We start from the raw sequence: 17,917 nt of genomic DNA on the forward strand, positions 1-17,917 counted from the left end.
ATTAAAAACGAATTACTAATAAGCCCATTGTGAAGAAATAACAAAGGTAGTCCAATTAGCGCCGTATACACAGCCTCTTGACACGTTTTTGTCCTGTTTCTACCCAGACTATTACATACGTACATAGCATAGGTAAATAAGCCGTCTGATCTCAATCCCACGCGCATAGCGTAGTTTTAAGCGCCAGGGGCGTGAGATGACAAATTCACGGAAAAGATTAAACTCTAAACCCTACTATGTTTAAATTGAAGTATGTTTAAATATTCTTTAAGGTAATTCGGTGTTGTTAAATGTGTCATTTACTTTCAATATGTACTTAATGATTGCGTACGTACTTGTGTTCAGCGCAATGTTTGAGGCCGCTGCCACTAGTAAAAGAAGTTATTCCGATCAATCTATAAAGGGATACATTACCGAGGTGAGTAATGTTAATATTTTATTATTGTAATTTAATAATTCTGAGGTTTCAACACAAATATCGTAAGGCCCAGTTTAAGTTTTAGGTTATGATCAGTTTCTTTTAGATTATTTGTGATTATTCATATTTTATTTGATTGTAAGCAAAATCAACGTACCTACTTAATATTGTTAGATAAATTTGTACGAAAATGATGAAAAATACTTCTATATTATCTCATTTAAACGATGTATAAAATAAATTAAATTAAATATTTAATAATCTTATTTTACATTACAATTCTCTCTAGAGAACCTGCTGGTGGAACGAAGTGTGCAAGGAGGAGTTTCAAAGGCTGTTCCGATGCAAGTGCCCTTCCTGGTCGTACTGCCGAAGCCCTGGCAGATACTACAACGCCGTTTGCTCGATGACTGAGACGGGATACATATGGGACCAACCAAACTCCCAATGGAGAGGCCAATGATCAGATGCCCAATTTCAATATCACATGATTATTCCACCAATATTTTTTCTCCACATTATATGTAATAACGCCTTGGAAAATGAAACCGCTTAAGTATTTCCAAATGTGCCAAGTTCAACGAATACCTGAGACTGATCTGATGAAATTTAATCTTCTATTTTCGTATTAAGCCTTGAGATGCCTTGTTTGTCTCCAAATTAAATGGAGATATGTTTTTTTCGTATGACCAATTTTGTTGAAATTGTTGAATTTACTTGAAATAAACGTATCATTAAGACGTGGTCTTTTTTTAATAAAATACATTCCCTAATATTTTGTTAGTGACCTTGAAAATATACGACAACAAGGCTATTTCGAGCAGGAAATCCAATGCTCAAATGCGCATGCGTATTGGCTGTAACCACTTCAGTGAAGGACCAGCAATCAATACGCTCTCAGTACACTGTAAATGAATTCATAGGAGCTATCAAAATCATAACAAGATTCCAGCAAAATGTGGTTGTATTTATTGTTCTTTATAACTTTTCACGGTATTAATTGTGAACCAGAAACAGTGAGAGATAACTTTGACTACTTTAGCTTTGGCAATGAAGAAAATATATTGAAAAATCTGAATCTCCAAGCGGTAAGTTTATTAAGTAATAAAAAAAAAATCAATTCCTAATACTACGTAATTTACGTTTGAATATAATCGAATATTTATTACAGCCAAAAGACGAAATTGTGTTACGACCGCAGGAAGTAAAGGACTGGCCCCAGCAATCGTTGAATGTAGGGCAAATAACTGCTGTCTCAATAAATTCCTTGGGACAACCAGTAATTTTCCACAGAGCCGAAAGAGTGTGGGACGAAAGGTACCATAATATGTATTCAACAATAAAATAAATAAAATATGATATTGTTAAGACGTTCAAATATAAAAATTTTGTCACCATTACCTTATTTTATGAAGGTGTTTCATGTTTCAGTACATTCAATGAATCGAATGTTTATCAGAATCTCGATAAGGGACCAATTATAGAAGACACCATATTAGTACTCGATCCCCAAACGGGATCAGTGCTACACAGCTGGGGAGCTTATGCCTTCTACATGCCTCATGGTTTAACTGTTGACCATCACGACAATGTTTGGGTCACCGATGTGGCAAAACATCAAGTTTTTAAGGTAATATTACTGTTTCCCTTCTTATTCCACAAAAGTGATACATAATAATAGTCAAACATTATGTTTATCATGTTGGTTGTTTTCGAATTTTTCAGTTTACACCAAATAACCACAAATACCCAAGTCTGACAATCGGAGAGGCCTTTACAGCTGGTTATCCATACAGACATCGCGTATTACTTTGCATGCCTACATCAGTGGCGGTTGCAACTACAGGCGAGATATTCGTTGCCGATGGATATTGTAACAACCAGATTTTGAAGTTTAATGCAGCTGGCACATTGCTGTTCGCCATACCTTCGTTCTCAGACACACTGACCTTGAATGTTCCTCACAGTGTAACGTTGTTGGAACAACTGGATATCGTATGTGTGGCAGATAGAGAGAATATGAGAATCGTTTGTCCTAAAGCGGGTTTGAAGAGTTATATCAATATGTTGGAACCAGCGACTGTTATTGAAGATCCGACGTTAGGACGCGTGTTTGCTGTCGCATCTCATGGAGACATAATTTACGCTGTTAATGGACCGACATCACAGAATATTGCGGTTAGAGGTTTTACCGTGAACGCTTTGTACGGAAATATTTTAGATACATGGGAACCCAGTGCCGTAAGTACTTTGATATTCATAAATAAAACGATTCCATTAATTATCATTGAAATAGTCATGACTTTTGATCTATATATCTTTATCTTCACTAAAACATATAATAAAATATTTTCTTTTAATTTTCGATAACAATATAAATAATTGTATAATCACTTAAATGTGATTTACATGATTACTATTTTTTTTCAGGGCTTTACAAACCCACATTCCTTAGCGGTGACGAGAAATGGCTCTCATCTGTACGTCACGGAAATTGGTCCAAACAAGATATGGAAATTCGAGTTAACCGATGTTTATGACAAAAAATAGATTACATATAATCACGTTGTCATAGGCTTTTATTAATATGTAGTACCGCTTTAAAAAAAAAAGAGTTAAACCCGCAATGTAGACACTTAGTCCCACAAATAGTACATCTTGATAAATTTATTTTAAATTGTAAACGAATCTTTCGTTTTTATTGTTCCAAAAAGTGTATGACGGTATTGAATTAAATATAAGTGATATATAAATACGATGTAATGTTTTTAGCTATATGATTTAAATATTAGTAGTTGAAGAAATGTATTGTTATTATTATTCTATTCTATATAAGTAAAGACATATGTAGTGTTGTAATTAATCTATCTTTATTCATCTCACGATACCATCTTTGATTGTAAGGTAATTGCATTTAGTACAAAACCGCTATCTGGTGTCGAACCTGAATTGCTTATTCCTAGAAATGACAGATCAATATAAGTCTTATTGCGGTTAACTCGTAATCGAGTTGGACTCAAAATCGATTATTCGTAATTAATCGTAAACATTTTGAGCTAATCATTATTATTATTTAGTAAGAATCAACAATTTGCAAATGTATTAGGTATTCATGAATTAACTTTTACTTTCATTTTTAATATAATTTAAAAACACTAGGTATTATTTTAGTAAATCTCAGTCTAAAGACAAGAAAAAATGCTTAAATGATAAGAATGCAGATTAAATACTTAAATTTTTTTTTTCAACATCGACCATAAAAACGTCTTTAAAACTTTTAACTGTAGTCTTATTTTGCGCTCCAATGATATATATATATATTTTTTTAAGTAGCGCTTACTTGTACTATTAGATGCTACGTTTTATTGTACAATTAGATGTTGAGTTAAATAAATAATTTAAGTTTTGATAGTGTTTTAGAAAGCTTTTAAATTGTAATTATATCTTAGCTTATTGATTAAAGAAACCTTTCCTTGGTAGGTAGCTTAATGTATATCTAGATAATTACTCTATTAAAATATTACATGAATTTCAATCAAATTAAGTAGGGCCAATAAAATCACGCACATTTAAAAAATATTAAATAGTTCTTAAAATTCTTGTTAGATATAAAATAAAAAATAAACTATATATTGTCATAAATTAAAATGTGTATATTTTTGTAATAATTACACAATTCGAATGTAATTTATGTCGCTAGGTTTAATACACTTGGCAGTATCTACTTAGGTGCGCGTCTTTTAATCATATATATATATTTTTTAATTTCATTTTGTTTCATTGTTCGAGATATTTTTTGTAATAAAATATCTATATTAACGACAGAAGTAAATGTTCTTGAATGTGCCCATGATAAATATATTAATTGTCACTAACTGGTTCATAGGGTTTTTATAGATGGACCCAGGTTTTGTCTACAAACAGATAATAACAGACTTGGTCAAAGTGAAATCATCTCATGTCGTATATACGCTTTGACACGTATATACGACTTACCGAGGAGACCAGGACCCAAAACAAAAAAAGCCGAGGTGGCCCTGTGGTAAGAACGCGTGAATCTTAACCGATGATCGTGGGTTCAAACCCGGGCAAGCACCACTGAATTTTCATGTGCTTAATTTGTGATTATAATTCATCTCGAGCTTTACGGTGAAGGAAAACATCGTGAGGAAACCTGCATGTGTCTAATTTCACTGAAATTCTGCCACATGCGAATTCTACCAACCCGCATTGGAGCAGCGTGGTGGAATAAGCTCCAAACCTTCTCCTCAAAAAGAGGAGGCCTTTAGCCCAGCAGTGGGACATTCACAGGCTGTTACGGAGATAATAACAGGTAAACTAATAATTAGTATTTAAGCCTACAATCAAGAAAAAAATATATAAATGTTCTATTTAAATTTATAATTAGTTTTATTCAAACTTTATATTTAAAAGGAAAATATATTTTGATTTTAGCGACGATGTTACTATAAATAACGCTATGCTAAGTTGATGCGTGTAGTAGATGCTTTATAAAAAAAAAAAACTAAGAATAGGAATATAAACGGAATGTGAGTGATGTGAATTATAAGGACCAATATTGGGTTTGGTATAACGTTAATAATTATATTCGTAGATATCTAAACGACCTATGTGTACACACTAATTACTAGTAGAAAATATAAATAAATATATAAACTTACGTTGAAGTTTTATTATATATATACGTTGCCATATATAAAATACTAAGATATAATATATTACTGCTTAGCTCGCCCCCATAAGAAATATAAGTTATTACTGTTTGTACGCCGCTAACCACGGGATTTAAGATCTAAGCTAAGGGTTTAGGCTAAGAGTCTTGCCCTTTAAATACACAAACAACTCTAATTGTTGATTATGTGTTGGTAACTAATGTTCCTTGGTTTAATAACAGAACGGTGGAGTCAGTGTCGACAAAAAATTAAATTATCTTGTTTTTATTTAATCAGAGATTTCTCTATAAAAACATAAAGGTTGAAATATTTTTTGAATGGAATGACCAAATTATCTTATCCTACAATTACTATAATAATTTTATTGATTAAAAAGTGAGTATTTATCTGTGCTTTACGTACAAGTTAAAACAATAAAAAATACTTTTTATTATTTTAATTATTTATAATTCTAACAACATAAAAACTTACTATTTTTTGTAAACATGAATTTTTAGCATTTAAAATAACATTAGTATTTGCTAGGATTTTAATTTACATCCCACTGCTTCCATTAAACTTTTTTTTAAATATCAGAGATCTATGTTATCAGATAATCACGTTACTTATAAAATCTAATTATTTAACTGGTAGAAAGTTTAATTTTTTTTTGTCATTTCTTCTCAGTAGAATTTACATTCCAAACCTTCTAATATCATTCATATACATATTAAGTGAATAGGCATCTTCTAGGAAAGCACACTCAACCTTAGACTGTATCTTCACTTTTCATCAGGTGTTATAAGAGTCAAGCACTAACCTATATATTAAAAAAAAGCGTTTATGCATGCTTTTATATGAACTTCTAAATTTCACAAAAATATGTTGCAGAATTATGTGTCCTATTCAATTAGTTTCGAAATTGTGTCCAACATAAATATCATTATTCATTATTTTATAAAAAAAGCCGAGATGGCCCAGTGGTAAGAACGCGTGAATCTTAACCGATGATCGTGGGTTCAAACCCGGGCAAGCACCACTGAAATTTCATGTGCTTAATTTGTGACTATAATTTATCTCGTGCTTTACGGTGAAGGAAAACATCGTGAGGAAACCTGCATGTGTCTAATTTCACTGAAATTCTGCCACATGTGTATTCTACCAACCCACATTGGAACAGCGTGGTGAAATAAGCTCCAAACCTTCTCCTCAAAAAGAGGAGAGGAGGCCTTTAGCCCAGCAGTGGGACATTCACAGGCTGTTGCGGATTGCGGATTATTTTATAAAGTAAGAAAAATGTTATTCAATTGTTATATATTTTATTGCACATTTATAATAGAGAAGGATATATTATATATGTATTATGTTTATAACTTATTTACAAATCACCTACCACTAGGAATTAAACTTCATATTTTCTCTTCTTCATAACTTTCATGAACAACACCATATCTGAAACAAGTTAAATATATAAATTTAGTTATTTATTAAAATATATTACATAAGGGAATTTATTAATTTACATTACAAGCAACAATACTTTTATTGTTGTGTTCGAATTTGATGGTTAAGGCAAAAATTACAGGTACAAGGTTTTTTTTTATAGAATAGGAAAGAGGATGAGCATATGGGCCACCTTTTGGTATGTCACCAATGCTCATAGACATTGGCATTGTAAGAAATGTTAACCATCACTTACATCGCCAAAGCGCCATCAACCTTGGGGACTAAGATGTTATGTCCCTTGTGCCTGTAATTACACTGGCTCAATCACCCTTCAAATCGGAACACAACAATACCAAGTACTGCTGTTTCGCGGTAGAATATCTGATGAGTGGGTAGTACCTACCCAGAGACGAGCTTGCACAAAGCTCTACCACCAGTGACACAACATCTAAGCTCCCAAGGATAGTTGCATATTGGAAATTAAAGTAAGGTAACCTACCTATTCCAAATTTTATTTATTAAAAATAATTATTATATAAATACAATATATAATTATTAAAAATCAAAATTAAATTATGCACAAGATCATTTCTTACACGTACCAGTGAAAAAAAATTAGTTGTCTAAATACTATTCTGTTTATATTTCGATTAAAGTGTTGAAAATAATACATTAAATATACTAACTTATAAATATTGCCATGACAACAGCAAGCATCAACCAGAGCCAGCATTTCCAAGCACTGCGGCTGTGTTCTTGTAATCTCTCGGATTCCACTTTTAAAGATGTAATATTACGTTCTGTTAAATCTGAGGATTTCTTTAGAGCCTAAAATGAAAAAAAACATGTGAACAGATTAAATATATAATATAATTTGAATACATTATATTTTATGCAACATTTATTTTTGAATAACACATTAAATTAATGTTCATTAAAAGATATCAACAGAACTTTTTAATTCGTCCCCTTCCTAAAAGAACTATAGGGATAGTTAATATACACTCCATGTGTACCATTGGGGATATATATGTATTTATATGAATACATGTTTTTTCTTATTCAATCTTATCAATTCTGCTTTTATTTCTACAAAAAATATAATATTTATATACCTCTGTGTCTCCTTTTATAATTGTACTAGCTATTTGAGATTGTTCTTTCAAGCTTTTAGTAAGCATGACCATATTTTCTGCAACTTTTTCCTGCATATTCTGGTGGTATTTAAGTAAAGAATCAATGTCTTCTTGGCTAGTACTGTTGCTTGTAAAATTAGGAGCTTTAATAATATTTCGTTGCCTTAAAGTGTCATCACTGTCATCTTGAATAAAAAGTATTATAAATTATTTGATGATTCATTGTGTTCTGTGTATATATAAAAACTTAAAATTTTAAGCAAAACTTACCCAATCCAAATAATTCAGATCTTAATTCAACACCATACTTTGCAACCGTTTTTTGATGGATTTCTTGAGCTGAACCATCCACAGAATTTGTAGCTGCACCATGGGATAGCTGTTGCACTGCTTCAAGCTAAATTATATTCAAATTACTAAAGTACAAGTAACGGGTACATAAATAAAAATATAAAATAATGTTTTAGTTTAATTACCTTTTCTATAGGAGTATTGAGTGTAGCTGTTTGAATCAAACCTTTTAAGAAAGCTGCTCTCTTAATGTACTCAGCTAAAACCTCTTTGGCAGGCTTACTGGAAAATATTATAAGTTAATATTTTTTTGGAACCATTAACATTTTAACTTTTTTGCATTCTTTTCTATATACTTACTCAGGGCCTATCTTAAGTTCACTTATCATTCCATCCAGAGACTTCACATACTGTTTCAACCTGCAATTTGTATCAATCGGTTCTTTTTTTGCAATTAATTCGCATTTATTAAGTAGTTGCCGAACATTCATTTCTAGTCTTGATCTTGTTGGTAACGTATGAGTTATCCTCTTAACTTGTTCTACAGCCATAGCTTTTAGATATATTTTTTCAAAACTCTCACAAAGTTTCCTATAATGTATATGCAAAGATGACTTCGTCAACAATGAACATTTACTGTCATTTATCAATAGAAATTGGCAATTGTCAAGTGTCAAAATATACAGACTTAACTCATACAAGATTTTACGATTAAATAAAAATGTATCTATTCATCTAAATCTAAATAAATACACAAAAAATATATAACTATACATAAATGCAGAAAAAACTATATTTAATATGATTAAGACAATAATGATTAATATAATAAAAAAAATATAAACACTTGTCTGATTGGAACTATAATGTAATTTTGTTTATTTATTTAATCAAAGAGAAATTAAAACTAATTATACATCGAGCTCAGTGCAATGCCATTGAAAAGGCCTATGTCCAGCCATGGACGACGAAGGGTTGATGATGATGTCCACATATTATTTTCACTTTTTTTTATGAATATATTTTAAAGAATAACTGAGTAAATTGATAAAAACTTTTTTTGCTTATCTAATCTAATTATCTATAATTATTTTATAATTTACTAGAAAGCATATATCAAATGCACCCGAATTACGACTTACCCATAAATTAAGGGGTATTAATAATAAATAGGATTTGGACTTTGAACAGGACAGCTCACAGCTTTTGTTGAACTCTATTATTTATTAGAATTAATATGTATATATTTTAATTGAAATTATCAATAAATATTAAAACATTAATATTTTAAAAACAGTTTTTTTAAGCTGTAAGTAGTATTTGAGATTCTTAAGTCAAACTGAACGCAACGAACAACTACAATCGAAAATTAGACTGTCATCCATGTGTCATAATCCGGCAAAGCGAAGCTGTTTTTAAATAAGTTAACAAAGCTAATAGATATTTTAAGGACAATTCGTGATTTAAAGTTGTCTTTTTTTGAAAAATGGTAAGAGTCCTTGATTTAATTTATAATGCGTTGATTATTTAACTAGTAAATTATAACTCATCAAAAGGTGAGTTCTTGCTTGGTCATTCAGGTTTATAACACTATTATTATTATTTTAAAGGCTCGGCGTTATGATACCAGGACGACGATCTTTTCGCCGGAAGGTAAGTCATATAATTTACTTAATTTTTAGTTTAATGGTAATCTTTACCAAAAATTTGCTCAACACATGAGAATTTTATATTCATCTTATATATCTATTAAAGATATGTTACCAATAAAGCAATAATTTTTCTTATCTAGGCAGGCTGTATCAAGTGGAATATGCCATGGAAGCCATCAGTCATGCTGGCACATCCCTTGGAATCCTAGCCACAGATGGAATTTTACTAGCTGCTGAACGAAGGAATACCAACAAACTTCTTGATGAAGTTTTCTTTTCAGAGAAAATTTATAAGCTAAATGATGACATGGTTTGTTCTGTAGCCGGTATTACATCTGATGCAAATGTCCTGACTAATGAGCTTAGAATGATCGCTCAGAGATATCTGCTGCAATATGGAGAATCTATTCCATGTGAACAGTTAGTGTCATGGCTGTGTGACGTAAAACAGGCTTACACTCAATATGGAGGTACAGATTTTGATTTACTTATGTTTTAAAAAAAAAAACTAGTGTAACCAAACTTTTGCTCCTTGAATCTCTATTTTATGTTATGTATTCCTGATATTTTACAATACAATTTTGGATTTATCACGATTACTTTAAGTCAGTTATCAGCCAGAGTTTAAAAAAAAGTATCAACATGGATCTGTCTTAATTTAAATTTATTGTTGCATTCTATATGAAAAAAAATATGTACAAAAATAATAAAAGGCTAGATACATGTCCTGTGTCAAGATCTTATTAATATTCATATTAAATTTTGAGCAAAGGTTTATCAATTCTCATATATGGAGCTGTAATTCATTACATACAAGCCGAATCCACAGTATACCAGTAGAGTGCACATCGGATATTTTAGAAATAATTGAATTTAACATTTCAATTCAAACACTAATAAACACTAAAGGCACACTAATAAACTCGATCAAAATAACACAAAGACACACTACACACACTACAATTTGTTTGTAGAGATTTCTTACTTTAAAGAAAAATTATAATAATATATAAACAGAGCTTTTGTATCAACAATTTTGCACTAAAATAATGTTGCTAGTGTCGTATTTTTGTCAACAGACAAAATATTGTCTTCAATTTCATATGAAATTTGTGTTTTGTTTAGGCAAGAGACCATTTGGTGTATCAATTCTGTACATGGGATGGGATAAACACTATGGTTACCAGCTGTACCAGTCAGATCCTAGTGGTAACTATGGAGGCTGGAAGGCAACATGCATCGGAAACAATAGTGCTGTGAGTTATCGACAACAGATTAATAATTATAGCAATATTGTCTTTTATCAACCATTAATTACAAGTAACATTTCATAGTTTGACAACAACTTGTGTATTTTAAAATCTGTATAATTAGACAGGTGTAAATAATGCACCCACAATTTTTTTTAATTTTATGCCACATTACTTGGCATTGGACTCTTTATAAATTATGTCTAAACAATTGGTTAAAATAAAGGTTATCATTTTAATAATTCCCCAATATTTTTGTGCTACAGCATTGTATGGATGGTTTTTTTAATTTTAAATAAATTAATTGCTTGGACATGTGCAACATAAATATAATATATTTTTTATACTTTATATAATTTCAGGCCGCAGTATCAAGTCTTAAACAAGAATACAAGGAAAATGAAACAACTTTGGCCGAAGCACAGGCATTGGCTATCAAAGTTCTCAGCAAAACTTTGGATATGACTAAACTCACTCCAGAAAAAGGTAATTCAAGAATAAAATCTTTTATTTTTACTTGTTAAGAAACTGATTATTTATACTATACTGATGATTATATTGCTATTCATAAAATTACTCATTTTACTTTAAATTTTACATTATTGTCTGCAGAAAGATGATTTTGTTCCATAAATAAAATATTTCATTTATTTAACAGTGGAAATGGCAACACTTACACGCAAAGACAATAAGACTGTCATCAGAATATTAACAAGCACAGAGGTTGAAAAATTAATTTCCGACTTCGAAAAGAGTGAAGCCGAAGCGGAGGCTGCCAAAAAACTGCTACCGAAATCGTAAAAATGTAAAGGTTTAAAGGTTCTTTTATTTGCACATTAAATATTTTATAAAATTATTATTATTTTATTTACAAAATGAAATATAATAAAGGTAAGTTAAAGCCTAACCATAGTTATTGGGTATACCTAGAAAATATTAAATACATATCATTTATTCCCGTAACGTCCCCGTAACAGCCTGTTAATGTCCCACTGCTGGGCTAAGGCCTCCTCTCCCTTTTTGAGGAGAAGGTTTGGAGCTTATTCCACCACGTTGCTCCAGTGCGGGTTGGTGGAAATCATTTATCAGCATTGGTGGATATCATTTATTCAGCTTCTAATAATTAAACCATTTAGTATCATGAATAATTGCCGCAACGTTAATAATTTTCGCAATCAATATTGCGATTGCGATATTTTGTATTCTATTGTATTATATATTAATACCAATTTTTTTTTATATAGAATAGGAAGGCGGACGAGCATATGGGCCAACTGATGGTAAGTGGTCACTATCGCCCATAGACATTGCTATTGTAAGAAATGTTAACCATCGCTTACATCGCCAATGCGCCACCGATCTTGGGAACTAGGATGTTATGTCCCTTGTGCCTTTAATTACACTGGCTAACTCATCCTTCAAACCGGAACACAAGAATACCAAGTACTGCTGTTTTTGGCTAGAATATCTGATGAGTGGGTGGTACCTACCCTTTTTTTTGACGCAGTGGAAACCTTCAGAAAGGTACCCAGCTCACATTTTATGTGGGATTCTTACTACTTCCTTTTACCTACTTACTTGCCACTGCGATGGCCGTCCTCGGCACGGATCGGAGAGACTGCGGGATCGTGTTGATAAAACGCATCCGCGGCCTATCCCGTGCTTTGCTCAAACCTTTGGCAAAGGTAACCTCACCCCCCCCCCCGCACTCCTCGCTAGTGTGTACAGCAGCGCGAGGCCATCCCGGCTGCCGTCCTCCTCAGGGCCTTCTGAAATAAGACACGCGAGGCCCCCGGCTCAGGCATCCACGGTCCCAGGGTTACGCTCTATCTTTTAAGCCCCGGGCGTCGGCCCACCGAGACGACGCCGGCGTCATCTCCGTCGAGCAGGATCGGCCCTTTTCCGTTCCCGCTGGCCGTCTCTTTCTGGACCATGACGGTCTCACAGAAGGAGGCTACGGCCCTCCACACGCGAGTATTTATATATATATGTGTGTATGTATGTATGTATATATTATGTATTATTATATGTGGGATGAAGATATGTGTAGCTTATTAAATATCTCTTTTTTATATGTAAATGCACTTACCTGTTCCCTTACAAAAATTCTTTCACCAAAGGTTGTCTGTGAGAGATCGCTATAAGTGATAAGACCGCCTTTGCGCACCATTTATTTATTTTTCTTTTTCTTTGGTTGTTTCCTTCCTCTTATCTCATTTATATGTTGTGCAACAAATGTTAAATAAATAAATGGAATAATAAGGCGGAATTTGTGCCACCAGTTTTTTTTTCTGTTTCTTCGTTTTTATTACAATTGTTCTACCGCCGGAAATTAATAGGTACTCTGTATTGATGTCTAGTTTTTAATGATGAGTGAGACAGTATAATTAGAAATAAAAAGCAGTAAGGGATAGAGAAACTGGTATTCCATGGTTCGCGGTGGTTTAAGAAGGTTTATTTTTCTGCAAGAAATACAAATGTCTATGAACAAAAGTGATCACTTATCTTTAGCGTATCTCTTTGCTCGTAATATTTAAATAGAGTTAAGTTATTCAAAAGAGCAAAGTAACTGCTGTCTCATTTACTTTACATATTGGTTGGGTAAATAGGTACCTTCTTTTTTTTAACGCTGGAAAAACGCTTTACGCGTTTCCCCCACGGGAACAGTGGGGTGTATGTGGGGCGCGCCGGTGTCCAAGGAGTGCGTGCGCCCCGAACATTGGAATTCCCACTAAAAAATCAGCGGTACCCTTTCCGTCTTAACGAGGAGCCACGGGATCGCTTTCGCATGCTACCGTGAGGTAAATAGGTACCTAAGTCAAGATATCATATTGGTACATATATATCTTTATTAAAGTAGGAATAATGTAGCTGAAAAGCTAAAATGTAAATTTCGAAATCAGGCGGGTGTTAGTGAAACTACAATGTAATTTAAATGTAACTTTATTAAAAACCACTCACACATTTATTAGGCGACTTAATTCTACTTAATATTATTATACTACAATAACAATACAAGTACAAAACATTTTTTTTTACCATTCCTCAACATCACAAAACACACTTTAATTTTGACGGTAGTTTTTACGCTACGAATACGTCAACAAGGTCGATTCGGAAATATATAATATTCTGTGAATCAATAATTTTTATGTTTATGTTATCACTAATCTTAAAAGCTGAGCGATTTGATGGAACTGGAATATAGAACATTGCGATAACTTACTCGGGAGCAGAGTCAAAGTCTACTTATCGAAATTGCAAGAAACAAATCAATTTTATTTTCAAAAATAAATTTTCAAATTTATCTTATACATGGGTAGGTTGTACATATTTGATATTTATTGAATCGTAACCGTGGTCATAATTATATTTCAATTTTATTCAATTCAATAATTTTACCGTTCATAATCAAAACGAATCGTTTTTTGAATCTAGTAACCGGACATTACAATAATTAAAACTAGTGTATCATGTATCGGTAAAGTTTTGAAAATATTAGTTGAATTTACTTTAACACTTGTTTCCGCTAAAGAAAAATGTCCATTTTATTTATTTTTAGTAACTTATTTCGTTTTAATATAATTTTTAAATAGTTTTTTTATCGTTGTTTTTAATGAAATAGCAGAACGATTGTAACGAACATTCACTCGCACCTGCATGTTTGTATTTGGAAAAATCTGTTACGAACCATCACTAGTTAAAACCCGAGGAATTCATTATACGTTGACATCGAAACTCGAAAGTCGTGTTGATACGTATTTGTTCCGATTTTTTAAATAAATATTTAATTAAAAAAAAAAAGAATATAACAATAAAAATACTCTAGAATAAGGCATATTGTAGAGTATTTTTTATTTTTTGATTTTAGTATCGATTTCATTACTAATTGAATTTTAAAAGTGCACCTAAATACTTTCAAACTTAATTTTTGTATGTGTAGTATTGAAATACCTACGCATAAAAATATTGCTCTACATATAATTTTCAGCCATAACTATAATGTTACTATGTAATTATACCATATAATTTAAATGAAATTATATTTACGCTAATAATAAAAAAATAAATTAAAGCACTTAAAATAGACTTACACTTTAGTATATAAATTAAAGGAAGATAAGTTTATCGATAAAAATAATATAAGTTTTTCAGGATGTATACCTAATCATATTTTCGGCGTACTAAGCAATCAGCCATTTAATCACTGAACGGCCATAAAACGCTTCACACTGGAATACTGAAATCAACTAACAGCCAACTCACTAATATCAACTTCGGATCAGAAAATAGAACACGCGAAATTTACCTTATAGGTTAAGAGTCTAAGTCCATTAAGCACAAGTGCTTGATTTGGGTTTGGAAATATTTAAAAAATAGATATGTAACCGGTCCCGTAACTAAGAAGTAAGTTGTATTAGATCCAGGATACATTTATGCTTATTAAAAAAAAGAGGGTCATTGCTCAACAATATGGCATTCATAGGCATAGCTAATTTAACATTTTTATAAATTAAATAATAAATAAATATTTTTCATATAATCAATAAGTAATACCACAACAATATATTATGTAAAAATAATTTGAACAGTTCTCAAGCATTGCTGTCCCCATCCGTGGAACCGGTGACCTTGACTAGTCACATAGTATTTCTGGTTGTCGAAATTAAGTCTACAATTGGTTGAATAATTACATAAAACAGAATAATAACTACAAGTACAATTAACGCCGTCGATAAACCGCCTTGGGTGGCGCTAAAGTAATCCATGTTCAATCCCATTATTATAGATATAAGACCCATGCATATTGCAAACATACCAACCGCGATGTGGAGGATTTTAATTGGTCCGCTCTTGATCAGTAATCGAACTTTTGAGGAGAACAATGCTATGATGCCGGAGACAAAGCTTATCAGGGTAAATGTTAAAGCGACGACACCTGAAAAGGAAAAATAAAAAATACACATTATGTCGTCAGTCTGGAAGGAATATGCCGTAAAAGATCGAGATAGATGTACTTGAACGAAAGTAATTACTGACATACAGTACCGTCTGGTGATATTATTTAAAAAAAATCTATCTGACTGTTTTAAAATCAAATATGTATAAAACAATGGGCTTTACTATGGTAAGAAAGAGACCAGAGAGAACATCAAATATATTTACATTGTCATTCGATACAAAAAGAATCATAAAAGATATTTCTAAGAAACTGGTCCACACTTCTGGTGATCCAAGAGCTGGCGCTTATTTAGCCCAAAGGCTGAGTCTAGCGATGCAGAGAGGCAACAGTGCCAGCGTCTTGGGTACAATGCGACAGGACAATCTTTTAGACGGCGTGTTTCTGCTTTAAATTTGTAATGTGTATTTTGTTCTTTTTATTTTAATTTTGTATTTTATAAAAATGTCTGTATATAGCTACTAAATAATATATATACCAATACATTTATTTTTAAATGATTATTTGGGGATTATGTGTTACTCTAGCGTATGTAATACGTAATCATAATTCTACATATACATTATAATTGTTAAAACACTTTTGCAAAACAAACTGAACGTAAAATTTATATATTCATATATACACACATATTTTTTAATATTGTTCAAATATGTTTATCATGCAGAGTTCAAGCAATTACACATTTATATTTTTTTCTCTAGTTATGTATTTTAGTTCCCAAAAATGCTTTCTATAATCTTGTCAACTTATCTTAAGATATGAATAGTTTCGCAATGGTCTCGATAAGAATCTTGAGTCATCTTACCGCATATGCCATGGGCTGTGTTGATCTGCATGTTCACCTCTGCCAGTGCCAGAAATGTGCCAGCGAGGACGAAGAGAGAACCGATTAATTGAAGGCATCCGTGAATGATTCTCTTGCTATCTGTCGTTAGTTGGAAAGACCACGAGTTATGTCTGTTCAGCGTCAAAACAGACTCGACGAGAAATAGTTGATACTGTAAGAATTATGAAATATAAAATATTTAAATTATTAAGTTATTAAACATATATGCATCAACTAAAAGGTCAGCATCGGATCGGTAGGGCGACAAATAGACCACCTGATGGTTATGGTCATCACCGGCCGTTGATATTGACATTGTATGTAATTTAACCATCCTTTAGATCACCACTCACCTTTCAAACCACACACAACAATTCTAAAATAAAAAACTTAGTTCTACTATTTTGCGGTAGAGTATCTCATGGGTAGGTTGTACCTACCCTGACGAGCTCGCAGAAAGCCCTACCACCAAGTAGATACACAATTAAATCGAGACGATTTCGTTGATTTGATTATCTGTTTTATTTTATTTAAAGTCAAAAGAACTTAAAACCTCATTAGACAATGAATAAGAAGTATATTAAAAAAATTAAATAATCACAAAAAATGTTTAGAATTATTTTATGAAACATAATACGTACACCAGTTCCAGCAAATACGATGTGCAGTTGTAAATTAGTTATAGATCCGTCAGACTGTGAGGTTAACGCGAAATGCCATAAACAGAACACCACAATAGCTATTTGCATGTGATGGAGTAAATTAATCAGCTGGCAGATAGCGGACCACGCGGAGTACCAGGACGAGGTGTAATGAGTTTCTCCACTCTCTTGGTCGTACGCAGTGGGAGCTCTCGTCACCTCTGCTTGGTAAGGAACATGTTCGCGGACTTCGAACATTTCCACCTTCTCAACGGATTGCTGACTGGTTGTTGGTTTATCCATTATTCCAGAAAACCCTCAAACTTATGTTCGCTTGCCGTTGGATCCCACACACTCTCCCGAGCCCTATCACTATACTATAGTAAGAATTTTTAAGATAGCGTCTCGGTTGTGATAAAATTGTGGAATTTACTTCAGGCTAGCTATCGTAATATTATTGACAGCTTTGAGATTAAAACTGGGTGATGCTATGATATCAGATGAGGAAGATAATGATTATCTTATATATTCGAATTTGATATAAAATGATGGAATGCCAGTGTATTTCTTGTGGTCTGACCTAATTAGTAAAATTTATTGGTATCTCTATTGGTGAATTGT

The 17,917-nt window shown here is 32.2% G+C and overlaps 6 protein-coding genes across 6 annotated transcripts in view; 3 read left to right on the forward strand and 3 right to left on the reverse strand.

Annotated features, from left to right (window-relative positions):
• The window catches only part of LOC126775085 (RING finger protein nhl-1-like), a 42,627-nt gene extending 36,084 nt beyond the window's left edge, over positions 1-6,543 (reverse strand). The window contains exon 1 of the mRNA XM_050496841.1: positions 6,485-6,543. The gene's annotated coding sequence lies outside the window, so the exon portion shown is untranslated. The remainder of the gene's footprint in view (positions 1-6,484) is intronic.
• On the forward strand, positions 180-1,129 carry LOC126775141 (uncharacterized). Its single transcript, XM_050496925.1, has 3 exons — positions 180-272; positions 346-418; positions 708-1,129. Exons 1-3 carry the CDS (start codon positions 253-255, stop codon positions 879-881), a joined length of 267 nt encoding a protein of 88 aa, XP_050352882.1. The 5' UTR covers positions 180-252; the 3' UTR covers positions 882-1,129.
• Positions 1,274-3,634, forward strand: LOC126775113 (peptidyl-alpha-hydroxyglycine alpha-amidating lyase 2-like). The gene is made up of 5 exons (XM_050496882.1): positions 1,274-1,506; positions 1,590-1,735; positions 1,850-2,048; positions 2,144-2,659; positions 2,849-3,634. Exons 1-5 carry the CDS (start codon positions 1,375-1,377, stop codon positions 2,966-2,968), a joined length of 1,113 nt encoding a protein of 370 aa, XP_050352839.1. The 5' UTR covers positions 1,274-1,374; the 3' UTR covers positions 2,969-3,634.
• On the reverse strand, positions 6,414-8,579 carry LOC126775127 (vesicle transport protein USE1). The gene is made up of 6 exons (XM_050496907.1): positions 8,325-8,579; positions 8,150-8,246; positions 7,944-8,070; positions 7,653-7,858; positions 7,224-7,365; positions 6,414-6,543 (listed from the first exon to the last, which is right to left on the reverse strand). The coding sequence occupies exons 1-6, from the start codon at positions 8,513-8,515 to the stop codon at positions 6,494-6,496; spliced, it is 813 nt and encodes a 270-aa protein (XP_050352864.1). The 5' UTR covers positions 8,516-8,579; the 3' UTR covers positions 6,414-6,493.
• A 737-nt stretch (positions 8,580-9,316) lies between these two features.
• LOC126775128 (proteasome subunit alpha type-4) lies at positions 9,317-11,722 on the forward strand. The gene is made up of 6 exons (XM_050496908.1): positions 9,317-9,453; positions 9,575-9,617; positions 9,757-10,086; positions 10,742-10,872; positions 11,229-11,352; positions 11,525-11,722. The coding sequence occupies exons 1-6, from the start codon at positions 9,451-9,453 to the stop codon at positions 11,665-11,667; spliced, it is 774 nt and encodes a 257-aa protein (XP_050352865.1). The 5' UTR covers positions 9,317-9,450; the 3' UTR covers positions 11,668-11,722.
• A 3,784-nt stretch (positions 11,723-15,506) lies between these two features.
• On the reverse strand, positions 15,507-17,599 carry LOC126775129 (uncharacterized). Its single transcript, XM_050496909.1, has 3 exons — positions 17,297-17,599; positions 16,635-16,827; positions 15,507-15,805 (listed from the first exon to the last, which is right to left on the reverse strand). The coding sequence occupies exons 1-3, from the start codon at positions 17,597-17,599 to the stop codon at positions 15,507-15,509; spliced, it is 795 nt and encodes a 264-aa protein (XP_050352866.1).
• Between the last annotated feature and the right edge of the window lie 318 nt (positions 17,600-17,917).

This window comes from Nymphalis io, chromosome 17, assembly GCF_905147045.1.
Source record: "Nymphalis io chromosome 17, ilAglIoxx1.1, whole genome shotgun sequence".
Taxonomy (NCBI): Eukaryota; Metazoa; Arthropoda; class Insecta; order Lepidoptera; family Nymphalidae; genus Nymphalis; species Nymphalis io.

Coding starts and splice junctions, on each gene's coding strand:
- LOC126775141 (XM_050496925.1), top strand. CDS start 253: ATGTTTAAATATTCTTTAAG. Junction 273..345: donor ATGTTTAAATATTCTTTAAG/GTAATTCGGTGT, acceptor ACTTGTGTTCAG/CGCAATGTTTGAGGCCGCTG. Junction 419..707: donor TAAAGGGATACATTACCGAG/GTGAGTAATGTT, acceptor AATTCTCTCTAG/AGAACCTGCTGGTGGAACGA.
- LOC126775113 (XM_050496882.1), top strand. CDS start 1,375: ATGTGGTTGTATTTATTGTTCTTTATAACTTTTCACGGTATTAATTGT. Junction 1,736..1,849: donor GAAAGAGTGTGGGACGAAAG/GTACCATAATAT, acceptor TTCATGTTTCAG/TACATTCAATGAATCGAATG. Junction 2,660..2,848: donor ATACATGGGAACCCAGTGCC/GTAAGTACTTTG, acceptor ATTTTTTTTCAG/GGCTTTACAAACCCACATTC.
- LOC126775127 (XM_050496907.1), bottom strand. CDS start 8,515: ATGGCTGTAGAACAAGTTAAGAGGATAACTCATACGTTACCAACAAGA. Junction 8,071..8,149: donor TCAATACTCCTATAGAAAAG/GTAATTAAACTA, acceptor AATATAATTTAG/CTTGAAGCAGTGCAACAGCT. Junction 7,859..7,943: donor ATCTGAATTATTTGGATTGG/GTAAGTTTTGCT, acceptor TTTTTATTCAAG/ATGACAGTGATGACACTTTA.
- LOC126775128 (XM_050496908.1), top strand. Junction 9,618..9,756: donor GACGATCTTTTCGCCGGAAG/GTAAGTCATATA, acceptor TTTCTTATCTAG/GCAGGCTGTATCAAGTGGAA. Junction 11,353..11,524: donor TAAACTCACTCCAGAAAAAG/GTAATTCAAGAA, acceptor TTTATTTAACAG/TGGAAATGGCAACACTTACA.
- LOC126775129 (XM_050496909.1), bottom strand. CDS start 17,599: ATGGATAAACCAACAACCAGTCAGCAATCCGTTGAGAAGGTGGAAATG. Junction 16,828..17,296: donor TCGTATTTGCTGGAACTGGT/GTACGTATTATG, acceptor TAATTCTTACAG/TATCAACTATTTCTCGTCGA. Junction 15,806..16,634: donor CACAGCCCATGGCATATGCG/GTAAGATGACTC, acceptor TTTCCTTTTCAG/GTGTCGTCGCTTTAACATTT.